Source organism: Equus asinus, chromosome 12 (assembly GCF_041296235.1).
Source record: "Equus asinus isolate D_3611 breed Donkey chromosome 12, EquAss-T2T_v2, whole genome shotgun sequence".
Taxonomy (NCBI): Eukaryota; Metazoa; Chordata; class Mammalia; order Perissodactyla; family Equidae; genus Equus; species Equus asinus.
This window is the reverse complement of record NC_091801.1, coordinates 43,716,548-43,743,033: the sequence shown is the minus strand read 5'-3', so window position 1 is coordinate 43,743,033 and position 26,486 is coordinate 43,716,548. Positions and strand designations below refer to the sequence as shown.

Genomic DNA, 26,486 nt, shown 5'->3' with positions numbered 1-26,486 from the left:
AGGAAAATACCAAAATGCATTATTTATAGATGAAGACCATTTAGAAAAACAAATGAACTTACAGATGAACTAACAGAATTGTTAAGAGTTTAGCAAAGTAGCTGAAAACAAAATCATTATACAAAGTTCAAGTGTTCCTCTATACCAATGCATAATCTATTTTCAAGTGCATATAGAAAATAAACAAAAACTTCTATGGAAAAATTATAAAGCTCTGAGGGACATTAAAGAATGCCTAAATCAATCAAGAGCTGTACCAATTCAGGGATTAAAAGACTCAATATTATAAAGATACTAATTCTTCTCAAATTGGTTTTTGAATGTCATGTAATACCAAACAAAAATCCACTGGGCTTATCTGTGTGTTTATAAGATGGTGCAAAGGACAAGCATAACCAATACAACTTTGAAAAGCAAGGTTAGTGCTCTAGATGATATCAAGACACAGGGATACTGACGTAAGGACAAATAGAAAAGTGGTACAGAATAGAGTCCCAGAAACAGGCCCCGAGAAGGATGGACACTTGGCGTGCAACAGAGGTAGCAGTGATGATTGGTAGATAAAGATGGATCTTTCAATAAATGGTACTGGAAGAAATGGACAGTCATATAGAGGAAAAGAAGTGACATGAGACCCCCTACTTCATGTGATACACAAAAATCAATTGTAGATGGATTAAAGACTCAAATGTGAAAGGAAGGCTAACCTATAAAGCTTTTGGAAGATAAAATATAAAACTATCATCATGATCTCAGGATAGGAAAATCTTTCTTAAACAAGACAGAAATCACTAATCTTTTCCTTTATGGAAAAGATTGATAAATTTTATTATATTAAAATTAAGAGTTTTAAAAACACTAAAAAGAAAGTTAAAAGAGAAGTCAAACTCAGAGAAGATACCTGCAATATTTAAAATTGGTAAAGGACAGAATATATAAAGATCTCCTACAAAAAAACTCCTGTGAAAAAAAAACAAACATTGACAACCCAACAGAAAACCAAGGCATACCACTAGCAACAGGTACCTCAAAAGACGAAATCTATATGAGCAAAAAGTAAATGAAAAGTTGTGAATTCCTCAGTAACAGGTAAATGGAAATTAAAACCTCAATGAGATACCACTATACAATGATCTGACAGGCAAATCTGAAAATACCAAGGGCTGGCAAGGATTAACCAATGAGAACTCTCACACATGCTGGCGGCACAAACACTTTGATATTATGAAGTAATACTGCAGATACACTTTCTCTAGGTACATAACATAGACAAATGGTACATGTGTGCATCACTATATATGTACAGTTACGTTCCAAGCAGCACAATAGCCATAAACTGTAAACAATGCAAATGTCTATGATAAGAATGGATGAATTGTGACATGGTCACGTATATTATATATATGTGGTCACGTTATACATATATGGTCACGTAATAACACCCTACACATCAATGGAAAAAAAACTCTATCTGTAGGCAATAACTTGAAAAGATATCCCTCAAATATGTTTAGTGAAAGAAAATGAATGTATTTTGTATGATTTCATTTACATGAAGTTCACAAGAGGCGAATTAAAGAATACTCTTTCAGGGTGCATACAAAGGTGATACAACTGTAAAGAAAAGCAAGGAAAAGATTATCACAAAAGGCAGGACAGCAGTTTCCTCAGGGAAGGGAGAGAGGGTTTGAGAAAGAGCACAAGAAGGACTTCTAGACCGTTAGCAATGTTATATTTCTGGAACTAAGTGGTATTAACTGTGCTTTATGTACTTCTCTCAAAGTCTACTGCATTAAGATCGTTCGAGAAAGAGGCAGAAACATCCAGTAGAAGCATATTCTGGTGCTCACATGAGAGGCCAGAGGCAGGATTTGGGAGTTTTAAGTAAAGAGGTGACTGAAAAGATGACTGAAGCTTTGAATGAGAATAAAAATGATACGAGAAGATGAGTGCACCAAGGATAAAACTTTTGTAAACAAATACATTAAAGGGAAAGTAAAAGAGAGGTCAATGAAAGACCAAGGAGAATCCAAGTGAGGGTGTGAGAAGGAACTCGGAGAGCTTGAAAAGCGCTCTAGCAGAGGACAAGGTGGAGAGCACAGCCCGTCAGCAGCATCAACGACCAGCCAGGAGGTCAGACAGACAGAGACAGGAAAAAGGGCACTGGAGGCGGCAACTAAGAGGTCATTGGTAAGCTTAAACCAAAACTACCAATCAGAAGGAGAGAAAATGTCTCACCTCAAGAAGAAAGTCGATTTTCTCTTTATTAGGTGTGAGAAATAGCTGGTTAAATTGAACACTAATTGTTCTGCCTTCCAATATATCACGGACTGTGTTACAGGCACAGACTTTAAAACAGATTTCATCTAGAGCTTCACTTCTGTAGAACACAAAAGTAGATCCACTAATATATTTTTTTTTAATAAAAGAAAGGTATATATTACAAAAGTAAATTCACAAGAATGAGCCATTTACTCTCGATAGGTAATATTTTAGGATATTTAGGCACACCAGTAAATACTCAAGTCAGGGATAAAAAAGGCAGAACAGAAAGGTTTTGAATTTATCAAGGGACAATGTAGTTACAGATTAGGTAACAGACTCGAATTCTGCTGTGTAGAATTCTTTTTCCCCATGCACTTTTAAAACGGATCAGATGACGGGTATGCTGGCTCCTCCGGCTATGTCAATTTCCCATGTCCTAACAAAAGTGACAGGACTGTGTCACAGACTTATTAGGTCATTTGGAGGTGTGTTTTTGATAAACCCAAAATGCATACTTGCTCTTTTACTCAAAAATCAAAAAGAAATTCTTCAATTTACTTACTTACCCCTGTTGAGCTTTCTGGAAGAGTTCTCTTAGTACTGACTGCCGGAACTGGACAGGTAAACTGAAGGTTAAGTTATCTTCAATGAAAATCTTTATAACTTCCTAGAAGACAGGCATGAAATTGCATCCATTTCAAAAATCAGGGTGAAGTTTATTTTAAAAAAGTCTTTTCCAAAAAACAGAAAATTAAAAATTGTTTTTAAAAAGTCTTTGTATAATGGAAAATACAAGTTGAAGAAAATCATAAAAATATCTTACTAGGAAAATCTTCTCTTTCCAAAATTTTAAAATTAAATAACCCCACCTTTCTTTAAATTGAAGATCATGGACTAAAAATGAAAGGGAAGGGAAGAATCAATCAATAAGAGGCAAGTCAGCCATGTTATTAGAAAGAAGTTTTAAAATATTTTCTCATCCACTTTAAACACAGGTTAATACAAGCAACTTTTTAAAATATGACAAATATAACACTTTAAAATAGTTCAGCTGGAAAAAACATACACTAAGAAACTATTCTAACAAATTTAAATAGTTTAAAAGATGTTATTTAGTGAATCACAGAAAATACACAGAACATTATTACAAACAGACTTCTCAGCTTTCTCAAGCAACGGAAGAGGAGGAGAGAAAGAGGGGTGACAACATGGGGAGACGGGGAACAGGATTCCTGGAGACAGTTAAAGCTCATCAGCTGCTACCACAAAAGTACTGATCAAAGTGGTTTCAAAACTAAAGAGCTTTGTTTCACCACTGTTTCACCTCCGTAGCAACAGAAGCAAGGCAGGGCTGCACAGGGCAAGAGAGCCACTCCCCAGATGGGAGAAGACACATTTGTTACAGCTGTTCGACAAGTGCTTGTTCAGCACCAAATACAGAGTTCACAGAAAGAGAACCCTATTCAAATAAAAAGTTGAATACGATTTCTAAGATAATCCTGCCTAACTGAAGTGATAAATTTCAGAGTTCCAACAAAATCGCTATTTTCCTCTTCCTACCTACCCATTACACTAATTCCTGATTCACACATTCTTGCACTTTATTATATGCACAGTAACATGTGTCAACCTATGAGTAATATTTCTAAGGTCGTGTTTGCACAGGTCTTACCACTCTAGTGAGCTTCTTAAAGATTCTATATCTTACCAAAAATGATGCCCACCCTCCACAAGACATAGGGATATATAAATGAAAGATCTCTAGTCTTTAATACATTCGTTTGTATCTGTAATCCTCCTCAAGGAAGCCTAATTTTCTTTCCTAGGGCAAAAAAAGAATTTGAAAAAAGGGCCAGAGGTATGGGGAGGAAGTGCTACCTCCCTTCTTCTACTTTCTATGAAAAAAATTAACTCTAGTTGAGAAGAATGAACTGGGCTAGAAGCCCATCTGGAGACAAGAGTAAAGGCAGAGTAGAGCTTTATTATGTCATGAGTCCCATCTTGAATAACATGAAGGCACTGTTCACTTTCTACACTGAAAGTTTCCAATAAAGATTTTAAAAGTACAAATTCTAATTACCAGTGATTTCAATGAAAAACTAAAGATATATACCCAGAGGGGACAATAAAAATCTGAACAGACTCATTCAAGCCCTCTTCATGAGTCAAACTAAGATGACGACCAGGCTCAGTGGCAAAGTGGGCTCTGTAACAGACCATCCAAAACTACCAAAACCGCTCTGCTCACTTTCTCCTCAGTCTCAATACTGGCAGTGGCCAGCAAGGGTGGGCGACAAGGCCACACTTTCAAATCGGAAGACTTGCAGGCTCCATAAAACTAAAAATTCTCTACTTATAATTTTAAAAGTTAAAAGCTGTGCTTACAGAGTTTCTTACAAAATTTACTTAAAATGGACAAACTGTACCTTCAAGAAAGGATAATATCAATGATAAGAAATGAACAGTTACATAGTGCTTTGCCGTAAGAGTTTATAAACTGTAACTTCTCACTTGGTTCTCATAAGAAGCCTATGAAATGGGCTCATTATTACCACTATTTTATTGGCCAATCTGACAGTTTGACTTCCCCCAAATGACACAACTGGTGGTGCCAGGATTTGAACTCAGTTCTTCTGGCTTCCAAAGCTTTTCAACTATACTATTGCAAGCCCATCATACATCTTACCTGATAGTTGCCAGATCTCAAACAAATATGGACTTGACTATATGGAGTCAACTGTTGAGAGGTACTATCAGAAGAAGGTACAAGAACATTACATGCTTGACAATAGCCAGCTAACCGCTTCTCATCTATGGTACAATGAAGAGATAATGAACCTATCTGTAAAGTAAGAGGTATATACCGTTACCCATCAATGTAATAGAAACAATAGTCTAGCGCACACACAGTGCATTTTAACAGCCCAAGAAAACACTAATGGAAAATTCAGGGCTGGAGGAAGCATAACAAACAAAAAGATTAAAGGTTTAGAACAGGAGTCAGCAAACTATTGCTCATGGGCCAAATCCAGGCTGTGGCTGGTCTGCCGTACAGCCCTTGAGCTAAGAACAATTCTTAGGGCTGTAAAGCTAAAAAAAACTAAGAACACAACAAATGAGAATATGCAATAGAAACTCTATATCACCCACAAAGCCTAAAATACTATCTGGCCCTTTATAAAAAAAGTTTGCTGACTCCTGGTTTAGAGTTTTCAGGCCATCATACAAAAGGCAGACATTATCACTCTAAGATATGACAATTAATACACTGAGTCACAAAGAGTGAACACTGTTAAAAACAAGCTTAAAATACTGAAAAATACATACACTTGGCAGATATTTAAAGGGAGAGAGCAAAGAAAACTCAATCTTCACTCAATTGGAAAGAATGGGAATGTTTCTACCAAAACAGAAGAATTTTTTTTAAAAAATTAAAGTTTTAAATTACTATATCTGAAATGCCATGAAATTAGAAGACTGATCAGTTCCCTGGATAAAGTAAAATGGGGATTCCCAATGGATCTAGAAAACATTTAAAATAAATCTCCAGCACATTTAATCAATTTCTCTCGTGAGGAAAGGAGAAATTGAAGTGGGAATTTTTCTAGGCACCAGGGACACAAAAACCTAGCAATACACTTTAAAATTCAGTTGTCTGAATCGCAGAAAGAAAAATGTAAATAATAAGCACATGAAGAAGTTTACCCTTACTCGGAATCAAGGAAATGCAAACTTGTTAAAGATACTATATTTCACCCATCATATTAGCAATTCAAAAAGAAAACTCCCTGCTGATTGGAGCACCCTGAGAGAAAAGTACCTGGAAAGCAATTTGGTTTTATATATCACAGCCTTTATAAAATTAATAACCACTGACATGGTAATTCTACTCACAGGACTTTAACTTGAAAGTATCCAAAATTAGAACAAAAATTTATGCTTGGAGATACAAATATTGCAGCTTTATAATAAATAAAAACACTGAACAACCTAAATGCCCAAACATTAGGGATATCTATATATATCCCTATATAATAGAATACATTCAAAATGTCTATTCAAAGATTTAAGCAAGATACAAAATAGTATATATAGTAAAAGCTTAACTGTACAAAAACATACAGAAAGAATAAAAATTGGAAGAAAATAAGTTAAAATGGCAAAAGGGGTTATTTCCAGGCAGTGGTATTATAGATTTTTTTTTTTTTGAGGAAGATTAGCCCTGAGCTAACTACTGCCAATCCTCCTTGTTTTGCTGAGGAAGACTGGCCTTGAGCTAACATCCATGCCCATCTTCCTCTACTTTATACGTGGGACGCCTACCACCGCATGGCTTTTGCCAAGCGGTGCCATGTCTGCCCCCGGGACCCGAACCGGTGAACCCCGGGCCACTGAGAAGCGGAATGTGCAAACTTAACTGCTGCTTAACCACCAGGCCGGCCCCTATAGATTTTTTTTAAATGTTTTCAGTACTTTTTTGAATTTCCCAAAGTTACTACAATAAACACTTATTTTTTTTAATCATGAGAAAAATTAAAGCCAAAAAATACATAAATCTTCTAAAGGACTGTTTAGATGCCTGTTACAACTATACTTACCTCTGAAATTAGTTCTTTGGTTCTAAAAAATTTTTCTCTGGCCTTTTCATAGATAGCTGAATTTGCAGAGCCTTGCTGGAAGTATGCAGTGCCCAAATCATAACATACCTGAAATGGTAATGAATACCAACATGCTTAATTTTTCATGAACTTTTTAAAGAGCTGACAAAATTCAAAATTATCTTTATCTCAGCAAAACACAGGTATATGTATAGGGAAAAAAAGATATCACAATAGGCAGTGAAACAATGTTCACTGAGTCTAGATGTTCTTGGTCACAAGCAACAGAAACCAACTCTGACTTACTTAAGCAGCAAATATTTACTGCTAAGATTTCAGGGGGCCTAGAGAATTATTGGGAAGGCCAAAGAATCAGGCTTGGAAAACAAGAGGGGAGGGAAACAAGCAGCCAGGACAACAGCCAAAACTGCTCTAGTGAGATACCACTGCAGACACTGCAAGCCCAGACTCCACGGCTCCTATCACCCGCAGCCACCAGCAAGCACTAGACACTGACAGCAGCAGCCACACTCCTGCTCAGGCTGCCCCAGGAAACTAGACTTCACTGTCACTCTTGCTGCTACTCACCATCACAGTGGATTCTCTATCATCCTCACTTCATTGACCTACTAGCTCCTGATTCAGTCTAAACTAAATGTACCTGTTTGTCACACCTATGTGACAAGCTTGCCCTCAAGCAGGATAAGGCTAGAGAAAGCCAGTATTAGGAGTTTTCAGTTCTATGATAGAAGCAGGCTCTGTCTCCCATCAAGTCTAAGAAGGCAGGGAATTCTCTAACACAGAAGAAGGGAACAGACACGGCGGGGGGCGGGGGGGTCTCTCCAAAGCAGGTGGGGGCAAATGTCTACAGTAACAGGGCTGGCCGGAGTAAAATGTTGAGAAATTTGAATTAGTGACTATAAAATTAGTACATTTCCAGTTGTCTTTTTCCAAAAGAATTTGTATATGCCTCTAAGAACTTTCTTAAATTGATGCCTACATTCCTCAAATGCACAACTCAAAGACTCAGATCGTTTAGCTCAAATGGGCTATTTTACAGACAAGAATACTAAGGCCCAGAAAGCAACATGTCTACTTAAAAGCATATAACCAAGTACTGTCAGAGCCCAGGCTTGAACCCAGATCCCTAGGCTATTATTATCCCATCAAGTTTATTCTACACATGGCTGACAGATCAGTCTTCTTGATCTGACTTTCCTAAAAAGTCTTCAAATTATTCCCTCGAGTAGGAGAAAGTTCAAATCCCTTGGCCTGATCTTCAAGTATCTCGGAATCTGGACTAACTTCCCTCTCCAAACTTCTCTATTCTCCTCCATTTCATTCACACCCGTCTCCTCAATTCCCCATTCATATCAGATCCAAGAAATGAACTTCGTTCCACCAGCCTTATTTCCATTTACATCAAATCAACCTTAGCCAACAGATACCTACTCCTCTGTTAAACTCCTAAGCTCTAACGGTCTCTGGTACTCACTAGGGAACTACTCTTTACTGATATGCATTATAGGTACTATTCTGTCCAGTCCAACATATCAAGATTAATTCTTCTCAGCCTCTAGAATAGTTTTTTTGGGGCTTTTTTTTTTTTGGTGAGGAAGCTTGGCCCTGAGCTAACATCTGTTGCCAATCTTCCTCTTTTGCTTGAGGAAGACTGTCCCTAAGCTAACATCTGTGCCAATGTTCCTCTCTTTTGCATGTGAGACACCGCCATAGCACGGCTTGATGAGCAGTGTCTAGGTCCACGCCTGGGATCCAAACCAGCGAACAGTGGGTCACCAAAGCGGAGTGTGCAAACTTAACCGCTACACCACTGGGCTGGCCCCTAGAATACTGCTTTGCACTATCCAGTCTACACTAAATGTTTGGCTCATTTTCCTTCTAGAAAGCTTTCTCTCATCTGGAGTAAAAGGGTGTTAAAAAAGTTAAAAAAAAAAACAAGAGTGTGTATGTGTATATATACCATTATATAGGATATATAACACACATACAGATTGTATACACGCACACACACACATGCATACATTTATAGTTACATGTAATTCCCCTCTCCAGGCAAAGACAGAGTACAAGATATCAAAGAGACATTTTCAAGTATTACTATTCTAACTGACTAGTCATTAAAACAAGTTTAGGGGCCGGCCGCATGGCCAAGTGGTTAAGTTCACGTGCTCCACTTCGGCGGCCCAGGGTTTCGCCGATTTGGATCCTGGGCGCGGACATGGCACCATTCATCAAGCAATGCTGAGGCGGCATCCCACATGCCACAACTAGAAGGACCCACAACTAAAAATACACAACAATGTACCGGGAGGCTTTGGGGAGAAAAAGGAAAAATAAAATCTTTAAAAAAAGAAAAAATGATTACCTTCAACTCTGCAACCAGTTAATGTGAAAAGATACTTCCCAACCCTCTGTCACAGCTACTTCTGCCCCTTTCAGGAATGGTGATTAAATAAGTCATGTCAACTCACACAAGGAAGGAAAGAGAATACAAACACAACAGGCACTATTCTAGTGGCTCTCTTTAGGCCATCATTGAATACTTAAGAATTTCTATCATACTCAAGATTATGTGCTAGAAAAGGAGGAAGATGCAAAATACACATAAAAAAAGACCTCAAGGAGGGGCCGGCCTGGTGGCTCAGCAGTTAAGTTCGCACATTCCACTTCTTGGCGGCCTGGGGTTCAAGGGTTTGGATCCCAGGTGTGGACATGGCACCGCTTGGCAAAAAGCCATGCTGTGGCAGGCATCCCACATATAAAGTAGAGGAAGACGGGCATGGATAGAGCTCAGGGCCAGTCTTCCTCAGCAAAACAAGGAGGATTGGCAGTAGTTAGCTCAGGGCTAATCTTCCTCAAAAAAAAAGACCTCAAGGAGTTTACAATCCAGCAGGGAAAAAGAAGACATGAATACATAAAGCACTATCTAATAACAAACATCAACTAAAAAGCTGTCAAAGGAACTAGGGTCCAGAGCTACAGAGAGCAATCTTTGTTTTTTTAAAGATTGGACCTAAGCTAACATCTATTGCCAATATTTTTTTTCTTTTTCTCCCCAAAGCCTCCCAGTACATAGTTGCATATTCTAATTGTAGGTCCTTCTGGTTGTGCTATGTGGGATTGTGCTATGTGGGATGCCGCCTCAGCATGGCCTGGTGAGCAGTGCTAGGTCCACGCCCAGGATCTGAACCAGCAGACCCCAGGCCGAGGAAGCGGAGCACGTGAACTTAGCCACTCAGCCACAGGGTCAGCCCCTGAGAGTAAACAATCTTAAAATCCCTAAAAAACTAGGTATTTTGTCTAGGAGACCACATTTTTCAAAGTCTAACACAATATTAATTTTTTTTGGTCTGATTAGATTTCTAATGATCTGAATGAAGTATAGATCAGTTGCACACTCACCGCATTCTCAGTAATTAAATTCTGTCTCCTAAATACAACTGGGAAACTATTTCAGAGACAAGAGATGAAATGAAATTTCCCTTCCATTTTAGAAAAATTTAAAGTGAAGTCTTATAAAATTTACAGATTAAATACAAAGCAAACAAAGTTTTAACAGCATTTTAAGTCAAAATCAGAGACAAAGGCAAAAATAAATTCTAATTAAAAATAGTGGAGGGGGCTGGTCAAGTGGTTACGTTTGCACACTCCACTCTGGAGGCCCAGAGTTTCGCTGGTTTGGATTCTGGGCAGGGACACAACACCGCTCATCAGGCCATGCTGAGGTTTCGTCCCACACAGCACAGCCAGAGGCACTCACAACCAGAATATACAACTGTGTAATGGGAGGCTTTGGGGAAAAGAAGAAAAAAAAAGAAGATTGGCAACAGACGTTAGCTCAGGTGCTAATCTTTAAAAAAAAGTAGCAGAATGATCTCATATAAAATTTTCCAAAAATTTGCTATGCACTGATTAAATACTGAAATAATACCTGGCACTGCATCTCCTCAGTTTTGATCTTCAGTCCAGCAGGAGAACTCTCAGTTTCTCCATTTACCACGCCTGGTTCCATGGCCAACAAATCCAGTGTTCTCATCGTGTGGACATACAGATCTTTGTTTAATGTAAGGGCTGCTTCTAGTACCAAAATAGAATCAGAAGCTTGTTCTTTTAGCTAAAAAAATTCAATAAACAAATTATTAAAATATAAAAATAGCAGCAAATTATTAAACACAAAAAGTATTAATCAAAATATATTTGCAGGATACTTAATAGCTAATTTTTAACAGAAGGAGTGCAATTACATTTGTTGAAATAAAGTTATTTTAAATTTAAAAAAAGACTAAGTTCCTATTAAAAATTGGGAAACATAAATCGGAAAAGATTGACATCTTTTTTTCTACAGAAAAGTTAATGAAGAAAAACACTTTAAAGACTTACACTGTTTCACTGATTTATTCAAGAAACGTTTATATGCTTCAGTGGGCCAGCCATTTTAATAGGCACTACATAACAAAAACAAAACAATGCAGGTTTTCTGCCTCCCTGTTCAAAATACTACAGCCTACTGGCTTTATAAAGATACAGCTTGTTTCTTATCTTCCCTCTCCTCTCCCACCCTCGGCACTTTACATGGTATCTCTGGCACACTGTAGGTGTTAAACAAATAATTCAGAGATCATTTTTAAATTACAGAAATTCCCACATTCCTACTTTTATATTAACGAGATTAATTCAGAAACAACTGCTGTATTTTTCTGACTATAAAAGTAATTGTAAAATATAATACATGTTTATTGTAGAATTTTCAGAAAATATAAAGGCATATAAAGATATAACCTATAAGAGTGGTTTCTCATATCTGCTAAAGTAACATGAAATATTTGACAACAGACCTGGTGATAAAGCACTCTCTCATTAACACTGAAAATCTGTGCAATTCAGAATATTACCAAGCTATGTTCTAATAGTAAAAACCTAAACATCACTGCATCTCGATCTTTCCAACTTTCAAACACCTAAGATTAAAGAGGCATCTACGCACACTCTAGATGCTGTCCCAGAAAGGCTGGAGCGCAGCTGATGCCAGTACTCACCACTTTCAAAATATTTTCTGTTAGCTCTTTCTCCTGTTGCATCTGATTCATACTAAAGAAGAAATGATTGAAGAGAATATCAAATGTCACATGAAAGACTGAAAATTCAAAACTTAAGACCATCATTCTTAAAAGTAAAGGTGAATTTAAACAAAGTTTTTAATGCTACTTCTTTTCATGCTTAAAAAAATACTCAATTATGATGAGGCTCATTTATTTACCATTATTTTCTCATTTGCTTTGCACTAAAAAAAAAAAAACCCAGGGCTGGCCCCATGTTGGAGTGATTCAAGTTCCACCTGCTCCACTTTGGCAGCCTGGGTTCTTGGGTTCGGATCCCAAGTATAGGCCTACTCCACTCGTCAGCCATGCTGTGGTGGTGTCCCACATACAAAATGGAGGAAGATCAGCACAGATGTTAGCTCAGGGCCAATCTTCCTCAAGCAAAAAAAGAGGAGGATTGGCAGCAGATGTTACCTCAAGGCGAATCTTCCTTAGGAAAATGAATCAAAACAAACCCCTCAATTTAAGAGTAAAACTTAGTGACAGCAAAAGCTCATTTATATCAAGTTAAAAACTATGTGCTCTAGCTCCAAATTTGGGTAAACTGCTAACTGGAATTTAAGAATTAGGTTTAAAACTCTAGATGCGATCAAACTTTTGTACTCTAAACTAACATGTACATATATTAAAACAATTTTCTCACATACAGAACAAATATCTCTTCAAGTAAATTTAACTAAATGAAAAAAATCTTAGTACTTTAGAGCAGGTCAGTCAGCTCACACTGAACATGGAAGGCACAACGCACAAGGTGCTCGCCTTCCTTTTCACAGCTCTCTACTCTAGACACGCAGAGCTCTACGTGACTTGTTCACCCTTCTAACAACTCCACCTTCAGGCAGGCCGTCTGCCCTCCAATTTCTGCTCTACTCCTTGTGTACCAGGGGTTATTAAAAACTTGCAAAATTTTTTTAAAATTCTGATGGAAAAAAGTGCCAAGTAAGGGTCATATCTGCCAACTTACACACTTAACTGAGGAGGTCCAGGTTTTGCCTGTTTGACAGGAAAACTACTTTGAACAATCGTCCTAATTGCCCTGAAGAAAAGACAAGAAAAGGAAAACTGAATACATTATAAACATCACTTCAATTATTTTTTTCAAGACTCCTTAGAAGATTTATTTTATAAATTATCTGAAGTTTTGACAAATAATGAAAACTTTGCAAATCATCCACGTTTTTATCATAATCTTTTCATCTATGCAGTCATAAATTTTCTCCACCATCAGACTCACAGTTCCCCAAATCCTGAGAGACTTCTGGCATCTAAGGTGCCCCTTAAAAGCATACCTCTGAAAGCCCTCTTGCAATGAAACAGAGACTACGCAACTCATTTTAGGTGTAAGAAAAGATTTACCATCGATTGTAGAGAAGTATAGCCATGGCAGTGGTTGCAGGTAAAGTGGCCAGATCCATGTCTACATGCTTTGTCCCAGGAGGAACTTTACTGATGCACAGCAGTTCGTTCAGCAGCATATTCAACACTGGAACAGACAAACTTAAAAGGAAGAAGCAAAAGGTACATGTCTGCATGTTAGACTCGAGAAGCACAAAACCCACAATTTAGTAACTTCACTGAAAATAATTATACTGTTAAAAGACTAAATCTTCAGGGCGATTTTATTAATCTGTCTTAACTTCTACGAAAATATTAAATGTTGTAAGAGTTTCAGGGGGCTGGCCCGGTGGCACAGCAGTTAAGTTCGCATGTTCCGCTTCTCAGCAGCCTGGGGTTCGCCAGTTCAGACCCCAGGTGCGGACATGGCACCACTTGGCACGACATGCTGTGGTAGGCATCCCACATATAAAGTAGAGGAAGTTGGGCATGATGTTAGCTCAGGGCCAGTTTTCCTCAGCAAAAAAGAGGAGGATTGGCAGTAGTTAGCTCAGGGCTAATCTTCCTCAAAAAAAAAAAAAAGATTTTTAAAACTTCTATTATGAAAATAATTTAAATATTTATAAAAGTAGACAGAATAACATAATAAACCCCCATGTGCCCACCATTCAGCTTCAACAATTATCAACTGATGCCCAATCTCGTTTCACCTCTACTCTCAATTACTTATTTCCTTCCCATAATGCTGTAAATTTCCAACATTAAATCATTTCTTCCATAACCGTTTCAGAATGGACCTCCAAACAATTAACTCTTAACATATTCACAGTATTAATTTCACATCTAAAAATTTTTCAATTGTTTATCGTCATCAAACATCCAATGTTCAATTTTCCAGCTGTATCATATATATCATACTTTTGTGTCCACGTTGCTATCTGTTCATATGCCTCTTTAGTCTTTTATGGATAGGTTCCCCCTCAGATTAAAGAATACTTTTTTAAAAAATTCTAATATTTAAGGCTGGAGAATGGGTGGTGAAAAAAGTGTTTAAATACTAGTAGTGAGAGTATAAGCTAATACAACTTTTGGAATGCAATCTGGCAATATGCACCATGTGCCTTAAAAATCTTTATACCACCTGACCCACCAATTCAATAATCTATACTAAGGATATAATGAAAAATACAAATAAAATTTAAGGACGGAAATAATTAAGGGTCTGTGATTTATAAAAGTGAAATACCAGAAACAAACTAAATGATTACCAATGGAGACACAGTTAATAAATAATCCATATGATGGAATTATCCAAAAAATAAAACGGGGAAATGTCCATGATATTCTGTTATTTGAAAAAAAGACAAAAGAAAGAAATAAATCAAAACAGTATAAAGGGATCACATTTTGTTTAAAAATATAGGGAGAAAACAAAATTTACCCAAAAATGTTAAAAATACTTCTCCCCAACAAAGAGGGGCAATATATAATGATCAAAGGGACACTCCATCAAGAAGAAATAACGCTTATAAGTATCTATGCACCCAACACAGGAGCACCAAAGTTCATAAAGCAACTATTAACAAACCCAAAAGAAGATATCAAAAATAACACAATAATAGTAGGGGACCTCAACACCCAGCTCACATCATTGGACAGATCATCCAGACAGAAAAACAACAAGGAAACAGTGGAATTAAATGAAAAGCCAAAACAGTTGGACTTAATAGACATATATAGAACACTGCATCCAAAAACAGCAGAATACACATTCTTCTCAAGCATGCATGGAACATTCTCAAGGATAGACCATATGCTGGGAAACAAGACAAGCCTCTACAAATTTTAAAAAATTCAAAGAAGAAGAAGTACCTTCTCCAATCATAATGCTATGAAGCTAGAAATTAATTACAAGAAAAAAGCTGAGAAAGGCACAAGGATGTGGAGACTAAACAATATGCTATTGAACAGGCAATGGATCATTCAAGAAATTAAAGAAGAAATCAAAAAACATCTGGAGACAAACGAAAATGGTAACATGCCATACCAACTCATGTGGGATGCAGCAAAAGCTGTATTAAGAGGGAAATTCATTGCAATACAGGCACACCTTAACAATAAAAACCCCAAATAAGTGATCTCAAGTGACACCTAACTGAATTAGAAAAAGAACAACAAACAAAGCCCAAAGTCAGCAGAAGGAGAGAAATAATACAAATCAGAGCAGAGATAAATGCTATGGAAACAAAAAAGGCAGTAGAAAGGATCAATGAAACAAAGAGCTGGTTCTTTGAGAAGATAAATAAAATTGACAAACCCCTAGCCAGACTTACAAAGAAAAAAAGAGAGAAAGCTCAAATAAACAAAATTAGAAATGAAAGAGGAGAAATAACAACAGACTCTGCAGAAATACAATGGATTATAAGAGAATACTATGAAAAACTATATGCCAACAAAATGGATAATCTAGAGGAAATGGATAAATTCTTAGACTCTTACAACCTCCCAAAGCTGAGTCAAGAAGAAACAGACAATCTGAATAGACCAATCACAAGGAAAGAGACTGAAACAGCAATCAAAAGCATCCCAAAGATTAAAACCCCAGGACCAGATGGCTTTCCTGGGGAATTCTACCAAACTTTCAGGGAGGATTTAATACCTATCCTTTTCAAGCTATTCCAAAAAATTAGGGAGGATGGAACACTTCCTAACACATTCTACGAGGCCAACACCACTCTGATACCAAAACCTGACAAGGACAGCACAAAAAAGGAAAACTACAGGCCAATATTGCTGATGAACACAGATGCAAAAATTCTCAACAAAATTTTGGCAACCCAAATTCAGCAATATGTCAAAAGGATCACACATCACAATCAAGTGGGATTCATACCAGGGACACAGGGATGGTTCAACATCCGCAAATCAATCAACGTGATACACCACATCAACAAACTGAGGAATAAAGACCACATGATCATCTCAATAGATGCAGAGAAAGCATTTGACAAGATCCAACAGCCATTTATGATAAAAACTCTGAACAAAATGGGGATAGAAGGAAATTACCTTAACATAAAAAAGGACATATATGACAAACCCATAGCCAACATCATACTCAATGGGCAAAAATTGAGCACCATCCTCCTGAAAACAGGAACGAGACAAGGATGCCCTCTATCACCACTCTTATTCAACACAGTACTGGAGGTTTTGACCAGAGCAGTTAGGCAAGAGAACGGAATAAAAGGAATCCAAATAGGGAGGGAAGAAGTGAAACTCTTGCTGTTTGCAGATGACATGATCTTATACATAGAAAACCCCAAAGAATCCATTGGAAAACTTTTAGAAATAATCAACAACTACAGCAAAGTTGCAGGGCATAGGATCAATTTACACAAATCAGTAGCGTTTCTATACTCTCATAACGAACTAACAGAAAAAGAACTCAAGAACACAATACCATTCACAATCCCAATAAAAAGAATAAATAACCTTGGGGTAAATTTAACCAAGGAAGTGAAAGACCTATACAATGAAAACCACAAGACTTTCCTAAAAGAATCTGATGACGACATAAAGAAATGGAAAGACATTCCATGCATATGAATTGGAAGAATAAACATAGTTAAAATGTTCATACTACCTAAAGCACTCTACAGATTTGACACAATCCCAATCAGAATTCCAATGACATTCTTTACAGAAATTGAACAAAGAATCCTAAACTTCATATGGGGCAGCAAAAGACCCCAAATTGCTAAAGCAATCCTGAGAAAAAAGAACAATCCCTGACTTCAAAACATACTACAAAGCTACAGTAATCAAAACAGCATGGTACTGGTACAAAAACAGGTGCACAGATCAATGGAACAGAATTGAAAGCCCAGAAATAAAACCACACATCTATGGACAGCTAACCTTCGACAAAGGAGCTGAGGGCATACAATGGAGAAAAGAAAGTCTTTTCAACAAATGGTGCTAGGAAAACTGGACAGCCACATGTAAAAGAATGAAAATTGACCATTCTTTTTCACCATTCACAAAAATAAACTCAAAATGGATCAAAGACCCAAAGGTAAGACCTGAAACCATAAGGCTTCTAGAAGAAAACATAGGCAGCACACACTTTGACATCAGTATTAAAAGGATCTTTTTGGACACCATGTCTTCTCAGACAAGAGAAACAACAGAAAGAATAAACAAATGGGACTTCATCAGACTAAAGAGCTTCTTCAAGGCAAGGGAAAACAGGATTGAAACCCAAAAACAACCCACTAACTGGGAAAAAATATTTGCCAAGTCATATATCTGACAAACCGTTAATCTGCATAATATATAAAGAACTCACACAACTTAACAACAAAAAAAAATCAAACAATCCAATCAAAAAATGGGCAGGAGACATGAACAGACATTTCTCCAAAGATATATGGATGGCCACTAGGCACATGAAAAGATGTTCATCATCACTGATCATCAGGGAAATGCACATCAAAATTACACTAAGACATCAGCTTACACACATTAGAATGGCAAGAATAACCAAAACAAAAAGTAACAAAAGTTGGAGAGGCTGTGGAGAAAAAGGAACCCTCATACACTGCTGGTGGGAATGCAAACTGGTGCAGCCACTATGGAAAACAGTATGGAGATTTCTCAAAAAATTAAAAATAGAAATACCATATGACCCAGCCATCCCACTACTGGGTATCTATCCAAAGAACTTGAAATCAGCAATTCCAAAAGTCCCATGCACCCCTATGTTCACTGCAGCATTATTTACAATAGCCAAGATGTGGAAGCAACCTAAGTGCCCATCAACAGATGAATGGATAAAGAAGATACGGTGTATAGATATATAATGGAATACTACTCAGTCATAAAAAAGGATAAAATTGTCCCATTCACAACATGGATGGACCTTGAGGGTATTATGTTAAGTGAAATAAGCCAGAGAGAGAAAGACAATCTCTGTATGACTCCACTCATATGTGGAAGTTAAACATATAGACAAAGACAATAGATTAGTGGCTACCAGGGGAAAGGGGATGGCGGTGAAGTGAAGGGTGAAGGGGTGCACCTACAACATGAGTGACAAAGAATAATGTACAAGTGAATTTTCACAAGGTTGTAAACTATCATAACGTCAATAAAAAGTTAAAGGTAATTTCTTTCACTTTGTAAAAAAACAAACACTTCTCTCCTCTCCTCTATTACTTACCATTTTCTAAATTGTTCCAAATTTTCTATAAGGTATTTCCTTTTAATTTTTTTTCCTTCTTCTTCTCCCCAAAGCCCCCCAGTACATAGTTGTATATTCTGGTTGTGAGTGCCTCTGGCTGTGCTACATGGGATGCCACCTCAGCATGGCTTGACGAGCGGTGCCATGTCCATGCCCAGGACCCAAACCCAAGAAAGCCTGGGCCACCGAAGTGGAGCACGTGAACCCAACCACTCGGCCCCTGGGCCAGCCCTAAGATATTTCTTTTTAAATAGGGGAAGGAGATGAAACAAATCATTTTCTGAGCATAGCCTTGAAACTATTTAGTAAACAAATAAGCAATGACTCTAATAAGATATTTTATTAGTTTTGGGAGATAGTGATTGATTTACAACCAGTAAAATTAATTGAATTATTTAATAGCAAATCATCTATAATATTATGTACCATCCATCATTACTTTTTTCATTTTCTTCAGATATGTAAAAGTACACTGAAATATTTAAAACTGTTTAGATGTGAATTTTCTCTGGTTATCACATCAAAAAAAGAAACTGCTTCATTATTGAAAACATCGTTTATACTTTAAAAGGCAATTTAAATTCGTCTAACATGCCAATACTTTCTTACACCTTTTGAAAAATATTTGTACATTTTACCAAGAATATACAGAAAAATAATTTTAAAAGCAGATATCGTAAAAGTATATACAGAAATAAATATCTAAACACTACTTCAAGATAAATTTCATTTATATCTCACATACCTTTTCTCTAATATGTCTAAGTCCCACTTCAAATGGGCAGCAACTTTAAGAGCAAGTAGCTTTAAAATACGATTTCTCTTGTTATCAGGTGGAGGTTGAACCTGGTTTTGTTCATTAACTGAAGGTTTGGAAGCTTGTTCCAAAAACTGAACTATAAGTTGAACTGGCGCAGGATCTAGGATTTAAAAGAAAGTAAATCCTTAGATTTAAGTTTTAATTATGAAGATGCAAAAGGATTCACTGTAATGGTTTTTGGCCACAAAAGGAATGCAAACAGCTGTGTAGTTATAATCACTAAGGAATATGATTTACAAGAAGTGTGCTTGAGATTAAAGGGGAAGATCAGGAAGGGCGGTAAGGAGGAAGGGATGAGAGATTCCTACAGAAGAAAGCACTTCACAGGGAAGAACATAACGGTTGCAGATTCCCAGTTGAGCAAATAACCAATGTCAATTAGAGAAAAGAAACGCAGTCTTTAGGATTACTATTTTAACACTTCATTAGTGGGATCTGCATCAAGTTATCTCTCTGCACCTGCTTCTGTCAATGCACAATAGAAGATGCCACCACCTACCTCACAGGAACATTATGAAGACAATTAAATGAGATAGATGTGAAGCATTAAGCACAGCGCCTGGCACCCAAAGAGCACTCAACAAATGTCTGCAGCCTAGTGGTTAAGCTCAGCATCAATGGCTCCTGCCGCCAGTTGGGTTCTCGGTGCAAATCTACATCCCTGTTAGTGGCCATGCTGTGGTGGTGGCCCACATACTAAAAAATAGAGGAAGACTAGAACGGTTGTTAGCTCAGGACGAATCTTCCTTAGCAAAAGGGGGAAAAAAGCAACTAATCAAAAAAAGTAATACAGGTGGTAAACGGCCCAAGAAGACTATACTAACTCCTCGCACAGTAGTCTCCTTCAGTTATGGCCAGTCTATTAGATCAAACAAGCCACAGCTAGATTCGAACTTCATCAGCAAAACGCTATTCAAAGAACTTACCTTTTCAAGCCAGTATCTCTTTCCAGAAATGCCTGGAGTTTTTCCTCCTTCCCTAATAGCACTGGAATATTAATCACCATTATACAATAACCCTCTTGCAATTGTATAGCATTTCCTGCTTTCAAAGGTTTTCTCAACTTACAGCCCAACTTTGCAGTATATAATTAAAAGTTAGTAAAATCCCCTCGTTGAGGAACAAAACAGTTAAACAAGAATCTAAGCTATAACTAACCAGCATCAGGATCAGCACCAGAACAGCTGATTTCTCTCTAAACGCCCAAACTGACCACAGCCCGGGGTTGTGTAAAGAGGAGGATTCGAGCCAGCCTCCCCAACCCAAGTAATCACAAGACCACCTCGCAGCTGCTAACACCGCAAACAGTACGCGGGCGGGGGGAGAAAGGGCCTTTGTTTTGAGCTTTTCTTTGCCTGCCTCCGCCCCCCACGACGATGCCCCCGCACTAGACGCTTAATGCATAGCGAGAGGGCCGGGCCAGAGCTGGGCTCCGGTGCGCGCCTCCTGGGCCGCAGCCTCGTGGCTGGCTGAGAAGGCTCCGGGTCGAAGAAGCCCAGCTGGCATCCCCGGTGGCCGTGTCCCGCTTCCCCGGGCTGCAGGCGCCGCGCCTACCCGGGCACGGCTTGCGCAGATGTTTCTCCAACAGCGACTCCTCCAGCAAGAACTCGAACCAGCAGGTCTGCGGCGGGGTACAGGGCCGGCTGGAGGTGGCCGCCTCCCGGTCCGCCGCCTCCGCGCTCATCCTGCCCCCGCCGCCGCTACCTCCAGGGACGCCTCCTGGCTCCAACCTGACACTCGGACGCGGGCCCAAGCTTGCGATCGGCGGAACCTCCGGGAGCGAAGCCGCGCTCCGGGCGTCCCGGAAACCCACACAACCCAAAATGGCGGCGCGGCGCGGCCCGAGCCGGGGCTCCTGGACACGCCTCCCCGCGCCTCCGTCACGCCTCCGGGCCAACCGTTGTTCGAGTTGGAGAGAAAGAGGGCGGGACCAACACCTCCTCCCGGTTGCCATGAGAGACGGCTCGGGGAAGCTGGCTCGCAGGTGGGTTTTCCACTTCCTGGGAGATTGCCAGCTAGGAGATGAAACAGCCTCATCCACGGTTGCCACGGGCCTCGATGTTTTGGTAAAAGACAGTGAACACTACAGGTTCAAACCGTGACCAAAGAAAAGTTTGTCTTCGGTGCTTTGTTTCCCCATTTCCATTTCTGAGATTTCCTGACACCTGGGTCCTCTCCGTGGAAGCGCGCCACTGTCTTGGGCACCACGTGTCCGCCCCGCTTCTTCTTCCTCAACGGTTGACAGCCTTTCTGCTGCTTCTCAGGACTTCCTCTCCATATTTAGCGCCTCTTGATATCCTCGCTAGAGATATTGTTGACCCCATTTTACATTCACCTCCATTCTGTAATGTTCTTGTGTTTTTTCATTAACAAACGATTTAAATAGAAAAAAGTCTATTCATAGATAGTGTACACCTTCTATATTGAAGAGTGTAAACTCTCGATTAAGCTACTTAACCTCTCTGAACCTTAGTTTTCTCATTTGTAAAGTAGGAATAATAATAGTGCCTAACCTTAGGCTTGATAAGAGAATTAAAGGCAGAGCTTGGGATAATACAGGTTAATGAGATGATACAAATAAGCTTTTAAAACCGAGCCTGACACCTAGAAACATCTATAAATGTTAACTAATATCATATCATATGGTGTCTTTCGATTTGCAAATTATTTTCGTAAACCTGATTCTAGTTTTCTCCTATAAACAACCTTATTGAACACCTTTTAACCAATGAAGAAACTAAGATTCCAGAGTCATCATTTGCCCAAGGTCCTCCAACAAACGAGAGGCTGAGCCAGGGCTTCTGGTGATCTTTACACTGTACCCAGATTCCTTCCAACACTGGATGGAGAGGGTAAGATTGATGGCTTATGATCTTCTCCAGAATGAAGAGGGAAGGCTTTGAAAAGTTTTAGGAAAAATAAATGGAAATAGCCCCTCCACAAGTGCAAGTAAATCGAATGTGTTGTTCTCTTCCTGCACAGTCCTCTTTCTGGGCTCTGCGCTTCCTCTCTCTCTCTCCTTCATGCTGGTATTTCCTAGGCTCCTGTTCTTAGTCCTCCTCTCACTGTAAAAACCATCCCAGGGTCACTCCCTGCGCTCCCGCAGTTCTATCTCCTGTGCACACCTATTGTACATCCAGTGCCCATGGGACATTTCTGTTTTGACACCTTGAGGGTGGTGTATACCCGACATTTTTAACATGAATTGTAAACCTGTCCCTTAGCTATTCCCTCTACTGATAAAGGGTGGAGACACAGGTCATCCACCCTGTCACTGGAGTCAGAAACATGGGAGCCATCCTTTCTCCTCTAAGCTTTCTATGCCTAACTGGTGAATAAAACATGCCAAATCTTCCATGAAAATAACTATTTAATCTCCCTATTGGTGTTTTATGGATTTAGGCGTTCATTTATCAGTGTAATACATGATTCCCAAACACTGCTCTTTAGAGCCTGAGGGGTTCTTTGGAGCCCTTTTAGAGGGAAAAAAAGCTGTGTGTCGTGTGTGTGTGTGTGTGTCTGTGTGTGTCTGGAGGGGTGTGTGTGCACTGGGCTCTGGGCTGACCACCCCGTATTTCAACTTTAGCTTATCTTTTTTACATATTGGGTATTAGAAGAACACATTAATCAACAAATGTTTAGAATGGCTACTCTGTGCTAGGCAGTGTGCTAGAAGTGAAGGCTCCAGTGGTAAATAAGACAGCAGACATGGTCCCAGTCCTCCCAGAGCTCACAGTGTAATGAGAAAGCCAGTCATTATATCTGAACCCCAAAGTTGCTAAGTCCTTACAAAGAGAAAGCACAGGATGTTACATTTAGCAAAGAGACAACCTGGTTTGGGGAGTGAAGGAGCATGGAATTGATGAGTGTGGACATGTTAAGCAGAAATCTGAAAAGTGAGTAGAAGTTACCTAAGGTAAGGAGGGCAGGAGGAGCTGCTGAGGTCAGAGTGTGTTGGAGGGGAAGCATTCAAAGCAGAATTTACAGCATTTACATAGAGGCCTGAAGTAGGATAAAACCTGGCATGTTAGAGGAATCAAAATAATTCTAATTCAACCAGATTATGGACAGAAAGGAGTAGAATGGTGGTGGGGAAAGAAAGGGAGGTCAGAGGTTGGCTACATTCTCTAAAGCCAATATGCCATGTTGAGATTTTAGACTTGTTTTTTTGAAGTCTGTTAAAGCTGCAACATTGAGAACAGGTTAGGGAAGGGTAGAGTGAAAATGTTTCAGCAAGTTCCAAAAACAGATAGGAGAGGGGCCGGCCCGGTGGCGCAGTGGTTAAGTGCGTACGTTCCACTTCGGCGGCCCGAGGTTCGCCGGTTCAGATCCCAGGTGCAGACATGGCACTGCTTGGCAAACCATGCTGTGGTAGGCGTCCCACATATAAAAAAAGTGGAGGAAGAGGGGCACAGATGTTAGCTCAGGGCCAGTCTTCCTCAGCAAAAAGAGGAGGATTGGCAGCAGTTAGCTCAGGGCTAATCTTCCTCAAAAGAAAAAAAACGGATAGGAGACATGTACACTGGAGCCCCATGAGTTGGGGAGAAGAGAGAAGACAAGGAGGAGTAGAAGCAGAAGAGTTAATTCTGCAGAGATTCTACATCATGGTTAGGATTCGGAATCTTATTGCGGAATATTGCAAAGTCATTGGAAGGTTTTAAGGAGGGAAATGACGATCATTTTGATCTTTTAACAGATTACTCTGTCCTGTATAAAGAATGGATTGGAGCATGTAAAGAGTGGAGGTGGGATTAAGGGGGATTTTTTCTCTTCGTTTTCTTATTTTTCTTGTTTAATAAGAAAGATCTGAACATGTTTAGATATTGATGGTAAAGATACAGTCGAGAGGGAAAAGTTGAAGACACAGAAGTGTGAGGAGACCATCTGTGAAGGCGTAAGAGATGCACTGATGCAGGACTGGCTCTTGATTGAAGGGATGTGTCTTCCACTGGAATAGCAAGAAAGGAAGAAAGGATGCATCTGGACTCAGGAGAGTTTTTAGCTCAGCTGGTGGGTAGTTTAGGGTTCCCTTCTGATGGCTTCTATTTTCTCTGAAATAAGGGCTCTTTCTCTAGGGAACCACAACCTTCCTGCATGACTTTGGCCGTGACGTTTTGCCTATGCCCATGAATCTTCTCCCTTTAATAGTATCTTTACCTCATCTATACAAGTTCCCTACACTGAAAGAAAAAGGAAAGAATAGACAAATGGAAAGAAGGAAATAAGAAAAGAAGAAATATGTGATGATTGTGACGGTCTTCCTCCCCAAATCTTCAGATAGAGGTTTAATAACAAAGCAAGAGTTAAAGCCAGAGCAATCCAAAATGTGCTCAGGTAAACCCCAATTAGAGGAGCTTCCTTACATTAGTTAAGGCAGCTAACAAGTAACAGAGAATCACTTTCATTAGCTACTAATGTAATATTATGACAAGATGGTTCTCAAATACAAGAATTTAAAAAAATCTGCCCACTGGTAACAAGAAGGAGAAATCACAAAGTCAATAAGAAATATCAGAGTACATGAAATTCATAGCTATTCATTGTGGCCCATACAAATAAATATGTTCAAAAGACTGTAATAATCCTGTATGTCATTAAGGTTTAAGAAATCAGCACTTTACGTTTTAACACTTAAATATGCGTTACCTATAAAAATGAGGTTTTTTTTAAAACTAAGGATGAGTTCACGATTCCACTACCATCTAACACAATGACAACATTATGCAGTTTCAATAAGCCTATGGGTACTTTATTGAGACTCAAAAATGTCCCACCATAAAAATGCTAAAGGTAGTAACAAAAAAAGTGCTACAAGTTGAACTGCCCTCTTCAGAGTGGGTACTTGAAAGTTCACAAAGGTATTTAAGTTTATCAAACTTAGAGCCCTACTCTTGGAGGCAGTCATAGTTAAGTCTTCATCAACACTGGAGGAATCTCATGAACTCAGGCTCCCAGCCAGGGGCCCTTGTCCCTCTAAGCAGTAAACCCCTGGAATGCGTCCCTGAGAAGGCCTTGCAAATCACCACCTGCTTTGCTCTGATGCAAGGCACGTATTCTGTGAAGTCTGGAATCCCAGCTGTGGCCGAGTTTGCTTTCCCAGGTTTGAGGTGTTTGGCTCCTGTCAGCAGCATACTTCTCTCTCTGTATGGCAAGCCTGGTGTGAGTGTTCTTGAAAGATGTCCCTAGAATGTTCAAAAACAGAAGCTTCTTTAACTTGTGTATGTCAAAGGCTTTCTGAAACAGCAAAGGAGGGACTATATTTCCATTTAGAAAGTAATACACTTCCAAAGATACCGTCAGGAAAGTGAAAAGAGAACCCACAGACTTGGAGAAAATATTTGCAAACCTGATACGGGAATCACATCCAGAATATATAGAGAACTCTTAGAACTAAGCAATATAATGACAACCCAACTGAAAAAGGGATAAAGGATTAGAATATACAGTTCTTCAAAGAGGATAAACAAATGGCCAATAGTCACATGAACAGATACTCAACATCATTAGTCATTAAACAAAAGGCGAATCAAAACTGCGTGAGATGCTGCTTCACACCCAGTAAAGTGACTATAATTAAAAAAAAAAAAAGACAGTAAGTGTTGGTGAGGATGTGGAGAAATTAGAACCTGCAGACCTGTAAAATGGCACGGCCACTTTGGAAAACAGTATGGTAGTTTCTGAAAATGTTAAACATAGACTTACCAGATGACTCAGCAGTCCCCTTCTAGGTGTCTATCCAGAGAAATGAAAACATGTCTCCACAGAGATTTGTGCATGAGGGGCCGGCTCTGTGGCCGAGTGGTTAAGTTCGTGTGCTCCGCTGCAGCGGCCCAGGGTTCGGATCCTGGGCGCGGACATGGCACTGCTTGCTCGTCAGGCTGCATTGAGGCGGCGTCCCACATCCCACAACTAGGAGGACATGCAACTAGGATATACAACTGTGTACAGGGGGGGTTTGGGGAGATAAAAGCAGAGGAAAAAAAAAAGATTGGCAACAGTTGTTAGCCCAGGTGCCAATCTTTAAAAAAAAAAAAAAAAAAAAGATTTGTGCATGAATGTTTATAGCTGCATTATTGGCAAAAGCCAAAAAGTGGAAACAACCC

At 39.1% G+C, this 26,486-nt stretch overlaps 1 protein-coding gene across 5 annotated transcripts in view; it reads right to left on the bottom strand.

The window, feature by feature from the left end:
- INTS8 (integrator complex subunit 8) overlaps nucleotides 1-22,318 on the bottom strand; it is a 66,980-nt gene extending 44,662 nt beyond the window's left edge. For 2 of the 5 annotated variants that reach the window (XM_014841682.3, XM_070480916.1), the window contains exons 1-10: nucleotides 20,938-22,318; nucleotides 19,309-19,483; nucleotides 13,340-13,480; nucleotides 12,948-13,019; nucleotides 11,921-11,972; nucleotides 10,816-10,998; nucleotides 6,864-6,971; nucleotides 4,952-5,107; nucleotides 2,832-2,932; nucleotides 2,239-2,380 (exon numbers count right to left, since the gene is read on the bottom strand). In XM_014841682.3, coding sequence (XP_014697168.2) covers nucleotides 2,239-2,380; nucleotides 2,832-2,932; nucleotides 4,952-5,107; nucleotides 6,864-6,971; nucleotides 10,816-10,998; nucleotides 11,921-11,972; nucleotides 12,948-13,019; nucleotides 13,340-13,480; nucleotides 19,309-19,483; nucleotides 20,938-21,337 — 1,530 coding nt within the window. In that variant the 5' untranslated portion in view covers nucleotides 21,338-22,318. Of the gene's footprint in view, nucleotides 1-2,238; nucleotides 2,381-2,831; nucleotides 2,933-4,951; nucleotides 5,108-6,863; nucleotides 6,972-10,815; nucleotides 10,999-11,920; nucleotides 11,973-12,947; nucleotides 13,020-13,339; nucleotides 13,481-19,308; nucleotides 19,484-19,882; nucleotides 20,080-20,937 lie in introns of all 5 variants that reach the window. The other 3 variants (XM_070480919.1, XM_070480917.1, XM_070480918.1) reach the window with 3 other exon arrangements.
- Between the last annotated feature and the right edge of the window lie 4,168 nt (nucleotides 22,319-26,486).